Raw genomic sequence first — 18,590 nt, forward strand, 5'->3', positions numbered from 1 at the left:
GGTGTCAGCACAGACGATGACAAATGCTTCAACACACCACGTAGTCTCCCTGAAGCCAGATCCTTTCTATCTGTCAACAACTCACACTGATAAAAGGCAAATGAACTTTTGTTTCTAATTATTCTGGAATGTCAATTGTGGCAGAGAAAATTAATTTAGCTTTAAAAGTCAATTACAAACAAATGTACCATGCAAATGTCAAGAGGGACTGATCCTGAAATACGGAGTCTCCAAGAAGCCAAATGAATGAGTGAGCAAGTGAAAGCTGGAAACCTTCTCACCTGCCACCGCTGGTAACGCAAATTCCAGTGCCAAGAACCACAATCCGCTTCCTGACGTGGGCAGGCAGTCATTCCTCTCCCTAACCCAGACCTCACCCCTCCATTGGTTCAGTGCTCAGGTTTCCAAATAGCACAAAATGTTCTTCTTTCTTGATGTACATTCCTCACTTCTATGAAGTCATCCACCTCCTCTCATTTCTGCCTTCAGGTTGTGCTGCTCTACGCCTCTACCTATGTCCTGGTGTCTCTCAGCATAGACAGATACCACGCCATCGTCTACCCCATGAAGTTCCTGCAAGGAGGTGAGCTGGCTTGACCAAGTGCTATTCTGTAAGGAGTCATCCTTGAGGGAAGGTGGGATTGTTATCGCTAATATTATACCCTTAACAATGGTTCTCTTCCTCCCCGTTTCTTCTCCTCCTCCCCCACGTCATGGATCTGACGGTCCAAAAAAATATAGGAAAGAAAGTTTGGGTGCCTGAGAAAATGCTGATGGTCCACGGGTGGCTAAGAACCACTAGGGAAGGTGGTTTGCTGACCATTCACCTTGGTGCTAATGCCTCCAGCTTTGTCCTTTAGAGCAGTGTTGACACACAAACCTGTCCAAAAAATGAACACCCCAGCTTCAACTTGTTCATTTTCCAGAAACAAACCCCTTGCCGTCCTTGTCCCAAAACCATAGAAATAATTGGAAAGATATTTTTAGTTGATAATCATCCTGGAAACAAGGAAAATCCTTCTCAATCCATAGATAGTGAGGAATTCCTAAAAGAAAGAAGAAGCTGGGTCAGAGGGAAGACTGAAACCACATAGCCCAAAATACCCACAGATGATGCCGCAGCACTGTGGGAGGAGTATTGGGAGCACGTCCTGAAGGGACCGTGTAAACTCTCAGAGCAAGAAGGACTCAAGGTAACTGGCAGGGTGATTCCTGGAACACAATGAGGAGGGTTAATCACAGCATGTCTCCCTTCCTGCCATCCTCCCCCTTCCCAGACGGATAGCTAGGATGGAGGTCCCGGGATGGTGGGTACCTAGTCACAGGTCTAATTGTCCATTACTCTGTCTACAGGCAGAGCCCACTCTCCTCCATGACCCCTTAAAGCAAGTAAGCACTCAACGTTTGTGGACCTGCCCTATGCTCTCCCGAGCAGGCTGTGAAAACTGATAAAATGAGGAACCTAGTATGAAACCTTGACTACAAAGATGAGGTGCAATCAAATATCATAAAAAATGTGACGAAGCCGAACTGGAAAATAGATAATACATTTAAAATACCATTCTGCAGAATTTACACCTAAGGAAGCAAAATTAGTAGAGCAAGCAGAATTTTAGAATTAAGTTGAATTAATGTCATCAGTTACTCTTGAGTACATTAGACAGTCTTGGCACAGATACTTTGAACGGCAAATTAACAATATCTAATTAAAATATAAAATGTGCTGCCCTTTGACATAGAAATTCTACTTCTCGATATCGTCTCTGGAGAAACACCCACATGTGTGTGTGTATACGCATGTGTCGTGTATTGTAGCCTTACTTAGACTAGCAGGAACTCAGTGCGAACCTTGATGTCCCTCAATGGAGGAATGTCTATCCCACATAGGTTTCAGTTGCTTAGGTTTCTTGATTGCATACTATGTGCCATTCATGATTCTACGTTCTTTAGGTATGTTAAACACTTCAATTCTCACAACAGCTCTGTGAGGTAGGTTTTATTATTATCTGCACCTTACAGTCTGGGCAATTGCAATTCAGAGAGTTAAAGTAACTCGTCCAAGGTCACACAGCTAGTAGGTACAAGGGGCAGGATTTGAACCCAGACGTGGTCTGTCTGGGTCTAGCTTGGATGCCCTTAACTACTACACATCCTGCTTCTCAATGAGGAGATAATTGAGCCATGGGCAGTAGTACACACTCACGTGAAAAGATCTACATCACAATTTGAGTGATAAAAACAATGAATACAATAATCCATGCAATATAACATTAACGTAAAGAAGGAAACTCAAAACAATGCTAGACATTGTGTACAAAGAATGAGAAAGTTAAGAGCAGAAGGAGAGAAGGCAAGAAAAAGGGAGGTCCCACAATAATAAGAATCGCCTACAAGGACACACACTAACCTGTCCTCATTTCTGGGGAGTTGGACTAGCCATAGTGACCACAGGGACTTACATGCAAGAAGGTAATTTCACACCAGAAACATATTGTTGTGTTGGGTGCAATTAAAAGTAATTCAAATTAGAATTTACACCCTTTTTAGGCATTTTCTAGGTTTCGTGTGTGTTTCTATGGAAGCTGTGCAACCAGCACCAAGCCTCCTGGACACTGTCAGGCCCTAGTGGTTATCGTAGAGAAGGAGGCAGAGAATGGGATGAGGGGAAACTAGAGAGACAGTTTATGATGTGTGTATGCAAGAATGTAATACACTGATTCATCCATCTACTTATTTACGCCCAGCAGGCTCCAGCAAGAGTTGAATGTAGTGTATACAAAAAGACACCTACATTAGAGTGTTTCAAGGGGAAGAAATAGGAGCGAAGGGAAAATAAGTATAAGAAAATGTGTAAAGGGTGTCCCAGGATACTTGCTGGAGCTGAAGACTTCAGGATCCATAGCCAAGAGGGAAACATGGTCAGTTACATATCTCATCATATACATCAGGCCAAAAAAAAATCAACTGTTTAGCTCAGGGGAAATATGACTAGTTCTAGGAGACACTGTGCAATATCACAAACAGACTCCTAAATTACCAGAAAGGCAGCAATGAATATTATAGCGTTCTTTTAAAGATGTGAAGCAATTTATTTCATCACTACAAAATTAACAGAGGCTCGATGTAGGGCGCTTGGAAAATAATCATCTCCAATAGCTTTGGGGAAAGATGAAAGCTTGGAAACAGACATTAGCCATTTTCCCTTCTTCTGCCCCATTCCAACTGAAGTCATGGAAGAAACATACAAATGGGGGAGACCTGTAGCTGGGATGGGAGCCAAGGAGAGATGCCATCCAAATATCAGAAATTTCAAGGAATTCCCAGTACACAGCGAGCAGGTTTAACATGGGGATCAAGCCCCCTCAGAAAGCTGCATGGCCTTGTAGGAAGTCGGAAAGGTCCTCATAGTTATAGGGTGAGGTGGTAGGTGAGAAGAGGGCGTGAGAGGGTCCAGGGAACCTACGCTGGAGTCGTCTTGGGGCTACAGCTCATGGGAGTTCAAGGGCAGCTGTAAGGGGCAGCGTTAGGAGTTTATGCATCTTATCTGAGAAGCCAGGAGAAGGAGATTTCTCATGGAGCAGCAGAGCTCTCCCACGAAGAATGGAGCAGGTGGAAGCCGGGAGGGAGTCCCACGTGGCTGAGCAGACACAAGGCAGTGACAACCAAACCAGAGGAAGGAGAGGACACTGGGAGGCCACATTTTACTGATTTTTTTTACTGCTTTTCACTGAAGTGGTAGTTTCCTTAGCCAGCAACTCCAGAGAAGTTGACGATTTTCAGGCTCTTCAGGAAAAAGTAAATATGAGAACAATTGGGAAAACATCAACTAATAATGAAGCTAGATCTGCAGTGCCAGAAATTAAAACATAATATAAAACTTGATAATTAAAACAAGATGACACTGGAACCAGAATAACCTAATGTAAAGCATGTGGAATACCAAATCAGTTAGAAAAGAATGAATTAGTCAGTACGTGGTGCTAGAATAGCTCTCCAGCCATTTAAAAATACGTTAAATCACCACCTGTCACAGCTAATTACAGAGAAATTCCAGTTGGACTGAAAAAGTAAAAATTTTAAACATGAAAGGATATGGGTGTGGGTAAAACTTTTACAGTTTTGGTGTGGAAAAGATCTTTCTAGGAATAATACCAAAAGCAGAGACAATAAGCAAAACATAGATTTTACTATATAAAAATTTAAAATTATTTATATAAATAATAAACATTGTAAACATGTTTAAAAAACAAAATGACAAATAGAAAACATTTACATATAACAGGCAAAGAGCTAAAGATCCTTATAAAGAACTCTGGCAAAGCGATTAGAACATACCAATTGAAAAAGTAGGCAAAGGACATGCACAAAGTGTTAAGAAACAGGGAAACACAAATGAATAAAAGATATACAGAAATGCTCTTTTCACTACTAATTATGGAACTGCAAGATTAGACATTTGCATAGAAAATCTTACCAACCAAATAACAAGATTAAGAGGAAGAATCTTCTGGGGGTGAGAGAATATAAGTAAATGGGAACTTCTGTACACTTCCTGTGGGAGCCTAAAAATTGTAGACACTTTTGGGGGAAATTTAACAATATTTTCCCAAATCTTCTGATTATAAGAGTTCATCCTAAGGAAACAACCAGAGCAGTGCCAAGAGATACCTATGAATTATTTATAATAAAAAATAATTGGAAACCATTTAAATACTTAATAATAGGCTACTGATAAAATCGGAGTTTGAGGTAACCATGGAAAAATGTTATTTTATCAGTACTCTTCAAAGGGCACTTCACACACTGGCCCACTGAGGGCTCAATTTGTGGAACTACTCCAGGGCAGGTCTGGAAGTTTCTGGTTCTCACCCAGCTTCAACCTGAGCTACCTGGGCTTCCTGCACTGGGCTGAAGATAAAATTATATTTGAGAAAAGCTCTTACTACCTGAAAAATTCTGAATGCCACTTGTATAGACGCAGAATTCTTGACACAAAAAGATGGTCAAATTGTTTTTAGAGAAAATAATTAGGTTAAAGCATATATATTATTATTTCATCTTTATATATATGTAATCTATACATTATGTATGAATGTATTATCAAAATTTAAACTGGATGTTTCTGGGGGTGCCACTATGCTACAACAGAAGGACGCCAGACGGACCAAGGCTGCGTCCCTGCCTTTGAAGATCAGCAGCGTAACCAGAGGCACGCATTCGCACAGCAAACCATTAAATGTATATGGGACAAACGGAGCTCCCTGATACTATGGGAACGGATGCCTCGACATTTCAAGTCAGGAGAGGGGAAGTAGCAATTAGGGGGCACGGCCCTTATGCCAGGCAGGGTGTCAGCTTCTGTGCAGGGGTTCTCCCTAATCTCTCTCATCCTTGCATCAGCCCCAGATGCGGGTCCTGTGATCCCCATTTACACATGAGGAAACTGAGGCCCTGGGAGGTCCAGAGTTCCTCTCACATAGAGATCCTTTTCTATACTCGACTCCAATTGTGCTCCCCAAAGGATGTTTCCAGATGCCCAGCCATCCCTCTCTTTTCTTTGAGCAGAAAAGCAAGCCAAGGTCCTCATTGTGATTGCCTGGGGCCTCTCTTTCCTGTTCTCCATTCCCACCCTGATCATATTTGGGAAAAGGAAGCTCCCCAGTGGTGAAGTACAGTGCTGGGCCCTGTGGCCTGATGACTCCTACTGGACCCCGTACATGACCATCGTGGCCTTCCTGGTGTACTTCATCCCTCTGACCATCATCAGGTAAGAGGCCAGCAGGCCAGACCCACGGGGGCCTTCCTGGGTTGCCAACTGCTGCTCTCTCCCCTGTAGGCCACTCATTATTCCTAGTGTCCTTGGGAGAACAGGCCAGGCCACAGGATTTTACCTAAAGCTACTATGTGCTAAGTCCAACTGCTCCAAAGCGGAAGAAGGAGGAGGGAACTAACCTTTTCTGAGTAACATGGAACAGGCTTTGTACTAAATGACTACCAATTATCCCATTAACCACACTACAACTCTATGAAATAACTATTGCTGTCCCCATCTTATGAATGATAAAATTCAAGCTCAGAGAGGTTAAGTAACTTACCCAACATCACACAGGATTTAAACCCAGGTTTGTCGCGTGTCAAACCTGTTCTTTCTCCTATATCATGCAGCCTTTCAAATATAAGACCTGGTACCGCTTTCATAAATCTTGTAATTGAAAAAGTAGACATACTTGAAACAAAACTGAATAAAAAGCACAGTACGCACAAAAACCATGCTAGAGAGTGTGTGCAGTGAGGTCAGGTAACGGCAGGGAACACTTTCTGGAAGCCACCATTGAAGGAGGGAAGGATTCAGACAGGAGAAGGGGAAGGTGGAAAGAAAGCAGGTTTCCTGGCCAGCAGAGGTCAGAGTGTGTGGCGACAAGGAAGGACAGGCAGACAGTGCCTGTGGGGGAGAAGTTGGCAATAAGCTCTTTCTGGGTGGGGTGAGGCTCCATGGTGAAGGGCCTTAGCAACCAAGCCATAGGAGGTTCTTTTTGTCCTGCAGCCAATGGTGAGCCAAAGATGGTCTTTCAGCTGTGAAGACCATGACCACCTGGACAAGGCAGGGTCTCACTAGGTCACATGGCAGGATCGCCTCTGAGAGGGTGGCCCTGCAAGGGTGGATGGGATGGGGGACTGCAGGGAGTTATCTAGCATGTTGAGTGTGTACGTGGACCATGCTGCTCCTGCACCTCTCATGCATCCCCAAGCCCGCCATGATGTGTCCCATAACTTGTCCTGGGAGATGGAAGACCAGCCTTGGATATTGACAGTATAAACAATGCTGTGATAAAAATCTTTGTACTTAAAATTATTCATGAGTCTCTGATGATTTCCTCGGAGCTCAGTTTAGTGGAATTGCTAGAGCAAAGATGATGTCCATTTTAAGACTTGTGACAGATATTCATAAACCGCCCTCCAGAAAAGGCATATTCCTGCCAACAGCAAACAGGAGCTCTGACTGTTCTTCCACTGACCCAACAGAAGTGGTACCATGTCTTCCTTACATCTTTGCCAAACATAGAAGTTAAAAAATGTATCTCATTGTTTCAATATGCTATTCTTTGATTATTAAGGGGTTAGGTATTTTTCAAATGTTTTCTGACTTTATGGGTTATCGTTTGTTCGTGCTTTTGGCTCATCTTTATTCTCGTAAAATACTAAAGCTGGAGAAATGCTGTCCATCATATAGTCCAGCCCCTGAATTTTCACAAGAGTAGACTTAGGGCTAAAAGAAGCAAAATGACTTGCTCTCCATCAGAGGTCAAGCTGGGCAGGAGCACGGTGACCTCCATGACCAGCCCAGCAGCCTTGCTGAGATTTGAGATTGTCCCGTGATCTCTGTGAATTCACAAATTAACATCTACATTTTTATCTCAACTCACTGCCTTCCTCTCCGCCAACTTGAACTTGGGAGGAAACTTGAAGGAAAGGTGAAGGTTATTTAGACAGTCAGTCGTAGGTAAGTCATAGCTGCGTTCGAGGGGCACAGGGAAGAGGAGAGAGGCTAGTCATAGTGGTAAGAAAGCAGCTCAGGCTGTCACCGGCAACTGACGCATTGATTTCAGTAACAGTGCATGTCCTCGCTTCTCTCCTGATTGACTTCCCATCAGCTGGTGAAATCAGTCAAAACTCCTGCTCAGCGGGGCGGATACAGTGCGCGAGCCACGTGGCTCATGATGCGCTGTCTGAACAGATCTATCATTTGGCTCTTTTACTGTCCTAAATTCCCCCCATTAATTCGAGCTGCTTCTTCCCACCAGGACCTCTCCCGAAACTTGCCTGCAGCCCAAGTTGTGCATTATTTAGTGTTATTGGGAAAAGCAAAGTATGATTTGGTGATTAGAAGGGATGTCTTCAAAAGCAAGTTTCACTCAGCGCTCATCAGACTAAGGCCTCCTTAAATCCTCTTCACACTCCTTGCTTCCAGCCACGGCAGAACTAAGGAAGTCCCAAATGAGCTCCCTCAGTCCTTGCGCTTCTCTGAAGCGTTTCCTACCTGCCCAGTCGTTACGTTCACTCTTCCGTGGTCAGGCTCCTGCCGAAGAAAGAGCTTCTCTCTGGGCACACAGCATCCTCTACCTCGGTCAGCTCCTCCTCTCTTCTTGAACCAAGACCAGGCCCTGGTGGAATTTTGTGAGGAATTTGTTTTCCAACTAGTTCCTAGGATAAGTTGCTTCAATTTTGTCTCTCAGAGCTAAGGTTTAAGTCCTTTTTTGTTTTCTTTCTTTCCTTTTTAACCACACTTTGCCCTCTGAGTTTGATTCTGTTGCTTTTGGCTCTTTTAGATAAAGTTAAACTCTTAATTCCAAGCTTAACTAGACAAAAGATACCACTCGAAGAAGGCGTTCACTCACTTTGTTAACCGTTCCTCATCTTCATTATTACTCATGCATGCCATATACATGTATATATCTTTACCAAATTGATATGTGCTATATATATATATATATATATATATATATATATATATATACACATATATATACGTAATAGGAGTTGTATTATCTGTTGCAAACTCTCCTGAGAGCTGTGTATGAGTAAAGAGTTAGCTGTTCTGTCATCAACTAAATCAGGCTCCTGAGACTTGAAAGCGTAGTGACTGACAGTAAAGGCAATATATTGTTTTCTGGGTCAACACAACTCCTGTTGTTTCAAAATTCACTTGACATAACTATCTAACTCTTTCTGAGGAGGTTATTAGCCTTGGTGTAATTGCTGTACTTTGGCTATGGTTATTTTCTTACCATCTCATTGATTTCTCATTCTCCTATCATTTTTATTTCTAGGAGATAAAGGTAAAGACATAAAAGATCCATGGCTGACAATTGCAAAGGAATAAGTAGAAAAAAGCATGTTTGTCATAGAGCATTGATTTGTGTTATATGAAGATACCAATTTGTTTTGCTTGAGGAATGGGCACCAGACTGTGGGAAATCCCCATGCTGAGGCTGGTAGCCTTGTGGAATACAAGGCCATGATGAGCCAAAGGACCCCAGGGGCCTGCCCAGCACTGTCCATGGGCGTGAGGTCCAAGGCCAAAGAAGAAGACCCCTCACATCGGTGAAGGAAGTGACATCCTATACTGTTACCCAAGGGGTGATAAGAGTTATGTCTTTTGAAAAAGCCATTCTTACTAGTTTGCTAGGTTATGGTAGATGTTTGTGATTAAATTTCCAATATCCATTCCACTCTAAGCTACACATGGCAACCCCTCCTCTCGGGCATGTGAATGGTTCAGGAATGGCCATGTGATCCAGTTCTAACCAATGAAATGTGAAGGAGTATCTCCTAAGAGCTTTTGGAAAAGATGGTTTCTCATCTTCTTCTGGACATCGCTGTCTCTGGATTGCACCTGGAGCTGTTGCGAAGACACCTACACTGAAAAAGAAAAGAGGAAGGGATGGAAGGAACCCAGATTTCTAAAGGTCAGCTTTGAGAGGCCAGCCTGGCAGGGGTTAAGTTCTCATGTTCTGCTTCAGCGGCCCAGGGTTCGCGGGTTCGGATCCCTGGTGTGGACATGGCACCGCTTGGTAGGCGTCCCACATATAAAGCAGAGGAAGATGGTCATGGATGTTAGCTCAGGGCCAGTCTTCCTCAGAAAAGAGAGGAGGATTGGTGGCGAATGTTAGCTCAGGGCTAATCTTCCTCAAAGAAGGAAAGAAAGAAAGTTCAGCTTTGACCCTTTGAAGTCCCAAATATGGGAAAAAAGAAATATTCTAATTGTTTAGACCAATTTGAGTTGGGAGTTTCCTGTACCTTGCTACAAAAAACATCCTCACTGATACCCAACTGTCCATACTTACTGGTTCCAGACATCAGTGAATTTATCTGAACTTCTGAAGTCATCAGAGTAAACTCTGACCTTTAGGAAATGTCAGTTAATTCAGTGGTACCAAGTGAATCACTAAGGGCATCCCTTTGATTGGCTTTCTGTGTCCTGAGAGCCCACTGAACCTGATACCAATAGACTGTATATATCAGGACTTTAAGTTTTTCTTAGCTTCTTAAGTACCAAGCTATTACTACATTTTCCCCAAAAGTTGTGTCTGCCTTCACATCTCCCTGAGCCCAACTACACACAGATATGCTTCTGAGACCCTGACCCTTTATGCCTCTTTCCACTCATTCATCATTCCCAGAAATACCTGTAGGGCACATATACTCTGCCAGACACTGGTCCAGGCTAGGGAGATAGAGAAATGGCAAGACATACATAGTGTCTGGGTTCAGGGATCTTCCTGTATAACAGAGAAGGCAACCAATTAAGAGAGAAGTTACAACACAATGTAATGAGCGTTATGGCAGAGTATAGAGAGTCCTATGGGATCCATAGCAGGGGGGGATCTAGGAATCAAAGAGGGCATTCAGGAAGTAAATAGAAACATATAAACCACATGTAGCCCAAATACATGCCCCAGAGGAAATTGTGCACCCTCCTTGCTGTGAGACAACATCATATGCTGGTTAACAAGCCTTTGAAGTCAGAGGATCCAGACTATGGTACACCTCTGCCATCCTCCAGCTTTTTAAACTCAGACAAGTTACCGAACCTCTCAAAGTTGAAGTCTTCCCATCTAGCAAATGGAAATAATACTAGCATCGACCCTATAAAGTAGTTGTAGAGAGTAAATGAGATAATTTCCACTAAGGGCTTGGAATAATTCTTGGTTGACTGTTATAGTGAGCAAGACGCTACCACTGTCACTATCAACATCACATCAGAGCTTTGGTGGCCAACAGACCTTGATTTGAATCTCATCTCTGACACTCTCTAGTCATGGACCTCACCCTTGTTATCCATAAAATGGGGGCAATAAAGTCCTCTGCCCATAGTTCATATATGAAATCATAAAGTAAGAACTTGTGTGAAATAAAACTGACAATCAATATGTATTAAGCATTTACCACACAGTGCCCAGTACCATGTTAACTGATGAAGTTAATGAGACAAGGATGTAAAGTGCTTTAGAGAGAGACTGGCATACTGCAGGGCTCAATACTGCCCGCTTCCCTCCTGACCATGCCCTCATGGATACTGGGGTGAGAAGTGGGGCACACGACTCTTGTTTCTCTTTCAGGATTCCTAAACCAAATGGCTCAGATTGCTTCCAGAGCATATTCTCTCTTCCCTATCTTCAGGCCACGCTACCGTAGTCATTTCACAAAGAGATGGAATAAAATGCAAAGACAATTGAGTCGGTAGACACTCCCATGACTATCGCCATCTTTCACTCAGTCTAATTAAATGACTTCCTATCCACTCTTTAGCCTTTTCAATCTCTGCTCCACACCACAGCCAGGGCCATCATTTTTATTTGGGAAATTGCTAATCATACAAAAGAGTACGAAATAAAAAGTAAAAATCTTCCTCCCACTTCCCTCCCTGTCCCACTCCTCAGAAGTGGCACTGTTAAGAATTTCTTGTATACCCTTCCAGGACTGTTCAATTTCTATCCCAGCATATACCTATGCATAGAAACAGATTAAATATACTGAAGAATGTCTGATCTTTGAAAGAAAATGTTTCATTTCACTTTCCTGCTTAAGCCCTTCAGTGGATTTCCATTGTTTCAGGATAAAGTTCAAAACCTTTAACCCCACACACAAGGCCATGCATGATCTGGTCCTTGCCTCACTCTCCATCCTCCTCTTAGGCCACACAAACTGTCTATGCACATGCTTCAGCCACACTGTCTTTCTCTAAGTTCTTCACATGTGCCATGCTCCATCCTGCCTCTGTGCCTTTGCATATGCTGCTCCCCCTGCCTGAATGATCACCCCCATCTGCATTTAAAAAACTATTTTATCGTTCAGATCTTAGCTGAAATTTCACCTCCTCTGGGAAGGCTTCCCTGACCCCCGGAACCAGTCAGGGTCCCTATTACATACTCTTGCATCACCCCACATTTTATCTTCACAGCATTCTACTCCATTGTAATCATACATTACTTGCATAATAAATGATTATAAGCAGGGTGATGATGTTCAAGGTGAAGAAGGCCAGGAAGGTTGTGGGAGGCTTCAGATGTCCTGCTTAAGAGACTGGATATTATCTTACAGGAAAGTGGAGGCACTGGTGGGGTTTTACGTCAGGGAATGGCTGTCTGTCCTAGACCTCCAGTTGAGATGGCAGCCTGGGCATTCGAGATGGTAGCAGAGTGCTCGAAGATTATGGAATAATCAGGCAAGAGATTATAAGGGGTGCTCCCTTCATCAGCGCATATGTTAAAACTGGAACAATACAGAGAAGATTAGCATGGCTCCTGCATAAGGATGACACACAAGTTCATGAAGCTTTCCATATTTTTGCATTTAATGGGTACAGAGATTCCGTTGGGGAAGATGAGAAAGTTCTGGAGAGGGATGATGGTGATGTGCACAACATTGTAAATGTGCTTAATGCCCCTGAACTGGACACTTAAAAATGATTGGAATGGGAAATTTTATGTTATGTTTATGTTACCACAATAAAAAAAATCATCAAAATATACAAAAGAGATTGTAAGTTTCCGAACTGATGCTGAAGAGCAGGAATGGAGAGGAAGGTACAAATTATGGAGATATCAAGGGGGCAATCCACAGAACTTGCTGATTAACTGGATGAAAGAAATGAGAGGGAGGAGAAAGGAGGCCAATATAATTCAGAGGTCTCTCTGATGCATGATGTTACACTCTGAGAAGCCCTTGATTTGGATAATAAATGAAGGGGGCACCTGGGTTTTCCCAGCTACCAGTGAAGCTGGAACTGGCTTTCCACTTGCCTGATGGTCCTAAGCACATGAGGTGGGGGCCACATAGGCCCAAACCCCTAACACATTAGACTTTTCTTCATTTTCTATTATGTGTATGGTTGATGGTCAATAAATATTTGAATTATTGATCAATTAAGCACTGGGAGTGCATTGATAATACACAATTAATGCTTCAAGGTGGTTGTAACCTTGCTTCGTATTTCATTTCCCTGGAAGAAAAGTTTCCTGCTATAACAGATACTTAACTTAGAGTAAAGAACAGGCGCCTAGTAATGTTTTTCTCATTTTTTCCTTAACGTAGACATACAAATTCCAGAAAAGTCCCCGGGCAGGTATATGAGAAGGAGCAAGGATACCACAAAAAGGCCCCAAGCTTTCCTGGAGCCCTTGGAGGGGTTCACTGAGCAAGAAAGGGAAAAGCAACAGGAGCAGAGGGTTTACCACAGTCATTCATTGTTATATTCTAAACATTATTAAAAGCAATTAGTGCTTTGTCAGCTACTGCAGACTAGAGCCCTGTTTTAAACCAGTGACTCTCAAGAGCGAAGTCTATGCAGTTTTAAAACAAAGCGGTACTTTCTCCCAAAGTTTTTAGTCGAAGTACTTAATATATTCAAAATGTCAAATAACATTTTTAAAGGATATAAATTTTTATATTTATCAAAGGGAACGTAAGATACAAAATTTGCTGATGCTTTTGAATCATTAATGCATTTTCCTGTTAGACAGAGATTATATCAAGAGTAGATGTGATATGATGTGAAAAATGGAGAAAGAAGAAGGTAAGGAAAATGACATTTATTGAGTCTCTGCTAATTTTCAAGCACTGTGCTTGGCACATTAAATGTCACGTTTGATCTCTAAAAGACTCTTAAGAGGTTTGTATGATTAACTCCATTTTACGGTCTCAACTGAGGCCCAATGTCTTAGTCCATTCAGGCTATTATGACGAAATACTACAGAATAGGTGCCTTGTAAATAACAGAAATTGATTTCTCCCAGTTCTGGAGGCTGGAAGTCTGAGATCACGGCTGGGTGAGGGCCCTTGTTGAGGTTGCAGACTTCTTGTTGAATCCTTACATAGTGGAAGGGGCTTGGGAGCTCTGCCGGGTCTCTTCTTATGAGGACACTAATCCCATTTGTGAGGGGTTAGACTTCTTGTTGAATCCTTACATAGTGGAAGGGGCTTGGGAGCTCTGCCAGGTCTCTTCTTACGAGGACACTAATCCCATTTGTGAGGGGTCTACCCTCATGACCTAATCATCTCCCAAAGGCCCCACCTCCAAACATCATCATATTGGGCATTAGGATTTCAAGATATGAATTTTGGAACGACACAAACATTCAGCTCAAATTACTAAGTGTATTAGTTATCTATTGCTGGATAACAAATTTCATGAACCTGGTGACTTAAACCATTATACCTTAATTATCTCATAGTTTCTGAGAGTCAGGAGTCTGGAAATGGCTTACCCGATTCATTTGCTCAGACAAGGCAGCCATCAATGTGTCTGGGGTGCCATCAGAGGCTCAACTGGAGAAAGATCTTCTTCTCAGCTCCCACTGGTTCTTGAGAATTAATCTCCTGGGACTGTAGGACTCATGGCAGCTTGCTTCTTCCAAGCCAACAACGGAGAGAGACACTAGCGAGACAGGAGCTACACTCTTATGTAACCACAGGCATCCATCCCCTCACCTTCACCCAATGCATTGATTACAAGCAAGTCACAGGTCCCGCCACACTCAAGGGGAGAGGATCACATGAAGGTATGAACACCAGAGGCAGGAATCATGGGGCCACAATAAAAACAGTCTAAAGTCAAGGTCACACAACCAGCAAGTAGAAGAACTGGTTACAAATCTAAATCTTTCTGACTCCAAATCCTGTATTTGGATTCTGATCTCAGCTATATCTCTCACCACTTGAATTATCTTACAGAAATCCTTTAACTTCACCAGTCTTAGCCTCCTCATGTGAAAAACAAGTAGCTGGGTCCAGCTCTGTGGCCTAGTAGTTAAATTCAGTGCACTCTGCTTTGGCAGCCCAGGTTCATGGGTTCCGTTGCCTGGCATGGACCTACACTGTTTGTCAGCCATGCTGTGGTGGCAACCCACATATAAAGTAGAGAAAGATTGGCACAGATGTTAGCTCAGGATGAACCTTCCTCAACAACAACAACAACAACAAGTAGCTGCATCCGCTGATCTTTATGGTGCCTCTTGGTTTTGACCGGCTGTGATTCTATAATCAGCAAGTGTAGGGGGCAGGCGGGGTTGAGAGACGCTCATCCATACCTCACAATCAGGGAGGCGGGAGCCATCCTCTCCCTGTGTCCTCACAGTAGGGATCCATCAGCCATTTTAATATCACCTTTGGTCCTTTCCACAGCGTCATCTATGCCATTGTGATCCGAACTATTTGGACTAAAAGCAAAGCCAGTGAGACGGTGATTTCCAACTGCTCAGGTAAGCCTCCACTCTGCATTGCCCCACTCAACTCTTGGCTGATTTTGTTTCTGCAGAGGTTTTTCCTTGAAAATATGAGCTTAGGTTTTCTGGATCTAACAAGCCCGCTCTGTTACGTCAGGGCCCAGCTCGCAGATCAGACCCATCAAAGGCTGTCCTGGGCAGGCTCTGCCTTCTCCAGGCGGCCTCCCTGAAAACTGGAAGAAGGAAGAGGGACTTTGGGCCTGGCTAAGCTGTCTCAGCACAGAGTCCCCTGAAGCAGGCCTTGAGCCAAGATCCAAGTCTCTCAGGCCTGGCCAAGAAGCACCCTGGAGGACATTGTGATGAAAAGAGAGGACTGACTGAGGAGGACACCACACATGCAGCAAAACACGAGGATAGCCACTTCTATTGGACTTGAATTTACAGATGGAGAAAACTGCCATCTATCCAGAGAGCAATGCTGGACTCTAAGTCAGTCAAGGCACGGTCCATGCTTTCCCCACTGTCCCAACACACCAACTCACACCAGACCCAGTCAGAGATCGCTGCTATAGCCGGTCCCCGAATTCCATTTCAGTAAACCTGAGCGCAGAGCACCTCCTGCACGGCTGGTGCTGACACTTGGAAGCCTACCCTGCTTCCCAGGCAAACACTGCTGGACCGGACTGAGGTCAACACGGAGATAACACAGCAAACCAACTGCCGGAAAGAGAGGAGAAAAGGCTCCTGATTTTCTATTTATTATAATGTGACTACTTCTGTAGGAGGGATCTAGCTCTGCTCAGGTTCCGTGCTTCCTGCTATTCCTTGTACACACATACACACACAACACAGGCCCACATGCACAAATGCACGCATTCACACACCCAGTCACACATCCACCTTCTTATATGCTCATAGGCACACATGTATACATACTCACCCACACGGACTCACACAGGGCAGCAAGGTACAACACAGATATCTGGGATGAGAAGAGAGGGTTCCAGTTCCAGACGTGCCACGAAGAGCTATGCCACCTTGCAAAGTCATTTAAGCTCTCTGAGCTCCGAGTGGTTAAAATGAGAGGACAGACCAGAGTTTCTCCAAGTCCTCTTAATTTCAGACTTTGAACTGAGATCTTTACTGGGCCAAGAGGGAGATCGTTCTCCTCCCTCTTAGAGCTACTTCTTCCAGTGTGGCTGTGAGAAAGTCAAGAGGACTCACAAGTACTGTTGGGCACTAATAATCTATGTCCCTTTCCCTCGGAGAACTAGTAGAGATGTATGAGTCTTAGTGGCTTCATCTGAGTTCGGTTCAGTTCTGCTGTGTTCCTCCACACATCAGGAGTGGGACAAAGGACTGGGAATCCCAAGTGGAGAAATAGCACAGGTCTTGAGTACAGGAAGTGTACAGTCTCGTGCATTGGGTCTCAGCCCTGGCTGCACAATAGCATTGCCTGGGGAGCTTTGCAAATGCACCAGTGCCTCGACACCACTGCCTGAGAGATTTTGATTCACTCAGTCTGGAATGGGGTCTGGGCATCGTTACTTGAAAAGCTCTTTGGATGATTTTAATGTGTGATGAGGTTTGACAACCCCTAGTCTAGTAGGAGACAGTCACAGGCGGCTGACTTTCACGTTGAGTGATGAGAGTAACCCAGAAGTGTGCACTGGCTGCTTGGAAATTTTTCACCTGTGAAGAACCTATCACTCAGCTTGTGACTCATTCTGGCCTCCACACAGATCCTTGTGCCTGCTTCGTGCTCGTGTAATCTCCTCACCCTGCTTTTTTTCTAGAAAAGAAAGAGCGATCAGAGAGGATAAACACAAATGTATTCATTTTATTCATTGTGAGTGTCTCTGGTCAAAGTCAGAATATTTGTCTGAAAAAAAAATAGATGAGAGCTTCCTTCCTCTATCAGATATCAAATAAATACATTAAATACTATAATTGTTGAAGAGGGTATCCCTATCATAGAGTTATACAAACAGGAGAATAGAACACAACAGAAACTCTAAAGGAAACCTTGGGAATTTAGGGTGTGATGAAGTATTGCAAACTGATAGGGAAATAGAGATAGTTCAATAACTAATATTGAGAGAACTGCCCAGCAATTTGGAAATAAATACGCTTAGATTCCTATCTCTTATGCTATAAGGAAGTAAACTTCTGATTAGAGGTTTATATGAAAGAGAGAAACAGAAAATAAAGAAAATATAAGAACATTGTTTATAATCAGGAAAAAATGAAAAAGTTCTGAATACCCTATAATGATGGATTGAGCATAATAATTGCATAGCCATATAATGAGATATTACAGCTATAAGAATTATTGTATAGTATACTTATTGCAGTAGAAAGATGTCTACAAAGTATTATATTAAGAAGGAGAAAAAAGTATGATATCGTTTTTATAAATATGTGAATATATAATATACATTAGAATATGTATGTGTATGTACAGATAGATGATAGCTGAATGGATGGATGGATAGAAAGACAACGAGCGAGAGAGAAAGTCAGGACAAATACCAAATGTTATAGTGATTATCTTTGAGTGGTAGAATTATAGTTGATTTTTCTTTTCTTTTTTTTTCTTTCCACCTCTCTGTGTGTTAAAATTTTCTACAATTACATAAGTTGTATAATATGAAATAGTAGCCTAGTGGCCCTTTAGCCTGGGTAAATAGCCATTATTATGCTAGCTGTATAAACGAGATATTCATTTTTTTTTAAAATCATCACTCAGTCCCCACAAAAAGTACACTTTCAATGCACTTCCCTGTGTAAACTTCATGCTTGGACCCCAAGAGACCCAAGACTGAGACTCTCTCTCTATATATATATACACATAGTTCTTGAATCTATGAATCTTTAAACTTTCAAAACTTACATGCTCAGTGAATGGGTATTGACCAAGATCAGATATATCCTGATATATAGATAGGCTCTACATGCCGAGCCTTCCATGAGGCGTGAAATTCCCACCAATGGAGTCAGTCCTTCTTTGTCAAGGTACTATCTCTAGGAGAGCCCAGGAGAAGTACATTTGTCACCTAGGCTGAGTAATGTGCACTATACAAGCAACATATTGATCAAGTTATCCCTTAACAGAGTGCACGCCTCGTTTGGTGATGAACAGACCAAGTGTGATGGGACCAGAGGGTTTTGGAAGGTCCAGAGCTTTGGGTTGGAAGGGCATCAAAGAGAAAAGGGGAATGTCTTTGCCCGTTCAGGCTTCCATAACCAAGTACCATAGACTGAGTGAATTAAACAACAGAAACTTATTCTATCACAGTTCTAGAGGCTGGGAAGTCCAAGATTAAGGTGCTGGTCAATTCTGTTCCAGGTGAGAGCTCTCTTCCT

The 18,590-nt window shown here is 42.9% G+C and overlaps 1 protein-coding gene and 1 non-coding gene across 2 annotated transcripts in view; both read left to right on the forward strand.

Moving 5' to 3' along the window:
- The window catches only part of NPSR1 (neuropeptide S receptor 1), a 152,789-nt gene that overhangs the window by 117,169 nt on the left and 17,030 nt on the right, over positions 1 to 18,590 (forward strand). Inside the window, exons 4-6 of the mRNA XM_008535273.2 lie at positions 490 to 583; positions 5,566 to 5,767; positions 15,184 to 15,260. Coding sequence (XP_008533495.2) covers positions 490 to 583; positions 5,566 to 5,767; positions 15,184 to 15,260 — 373 coding nt within the window. The remainder of the gene's footprint in view (positions 1 to 489; positions 584 to 5,565; positions 5,768 to 15,183; positions 15,261 to 18,590) is intronic.
- On the forward strand, positions 12,244 to 12,350 carry LOC139083142 (U6 spliceosomal RNA). Its single transcript, XR_011539711.1, has one exon. It is a non-coding gene; the product is annotated as a U6 spliceosomal RNA (small nuclear RNA).

Source organism: Equus przewalskii, chromosome 4 (assembly GCF_037783145.1).
Source record: "Equus przewalskii isolate Varuska chromosome 4, EquPr2, whole genome shotgun sequence".
NCBI classification, from domain to species: domain Eukaryota; kingdom Metazoa; phylum Chordata; class Mammalia; order Perissodactyla; family Equidae; genus Equus; species Equus przewalskii.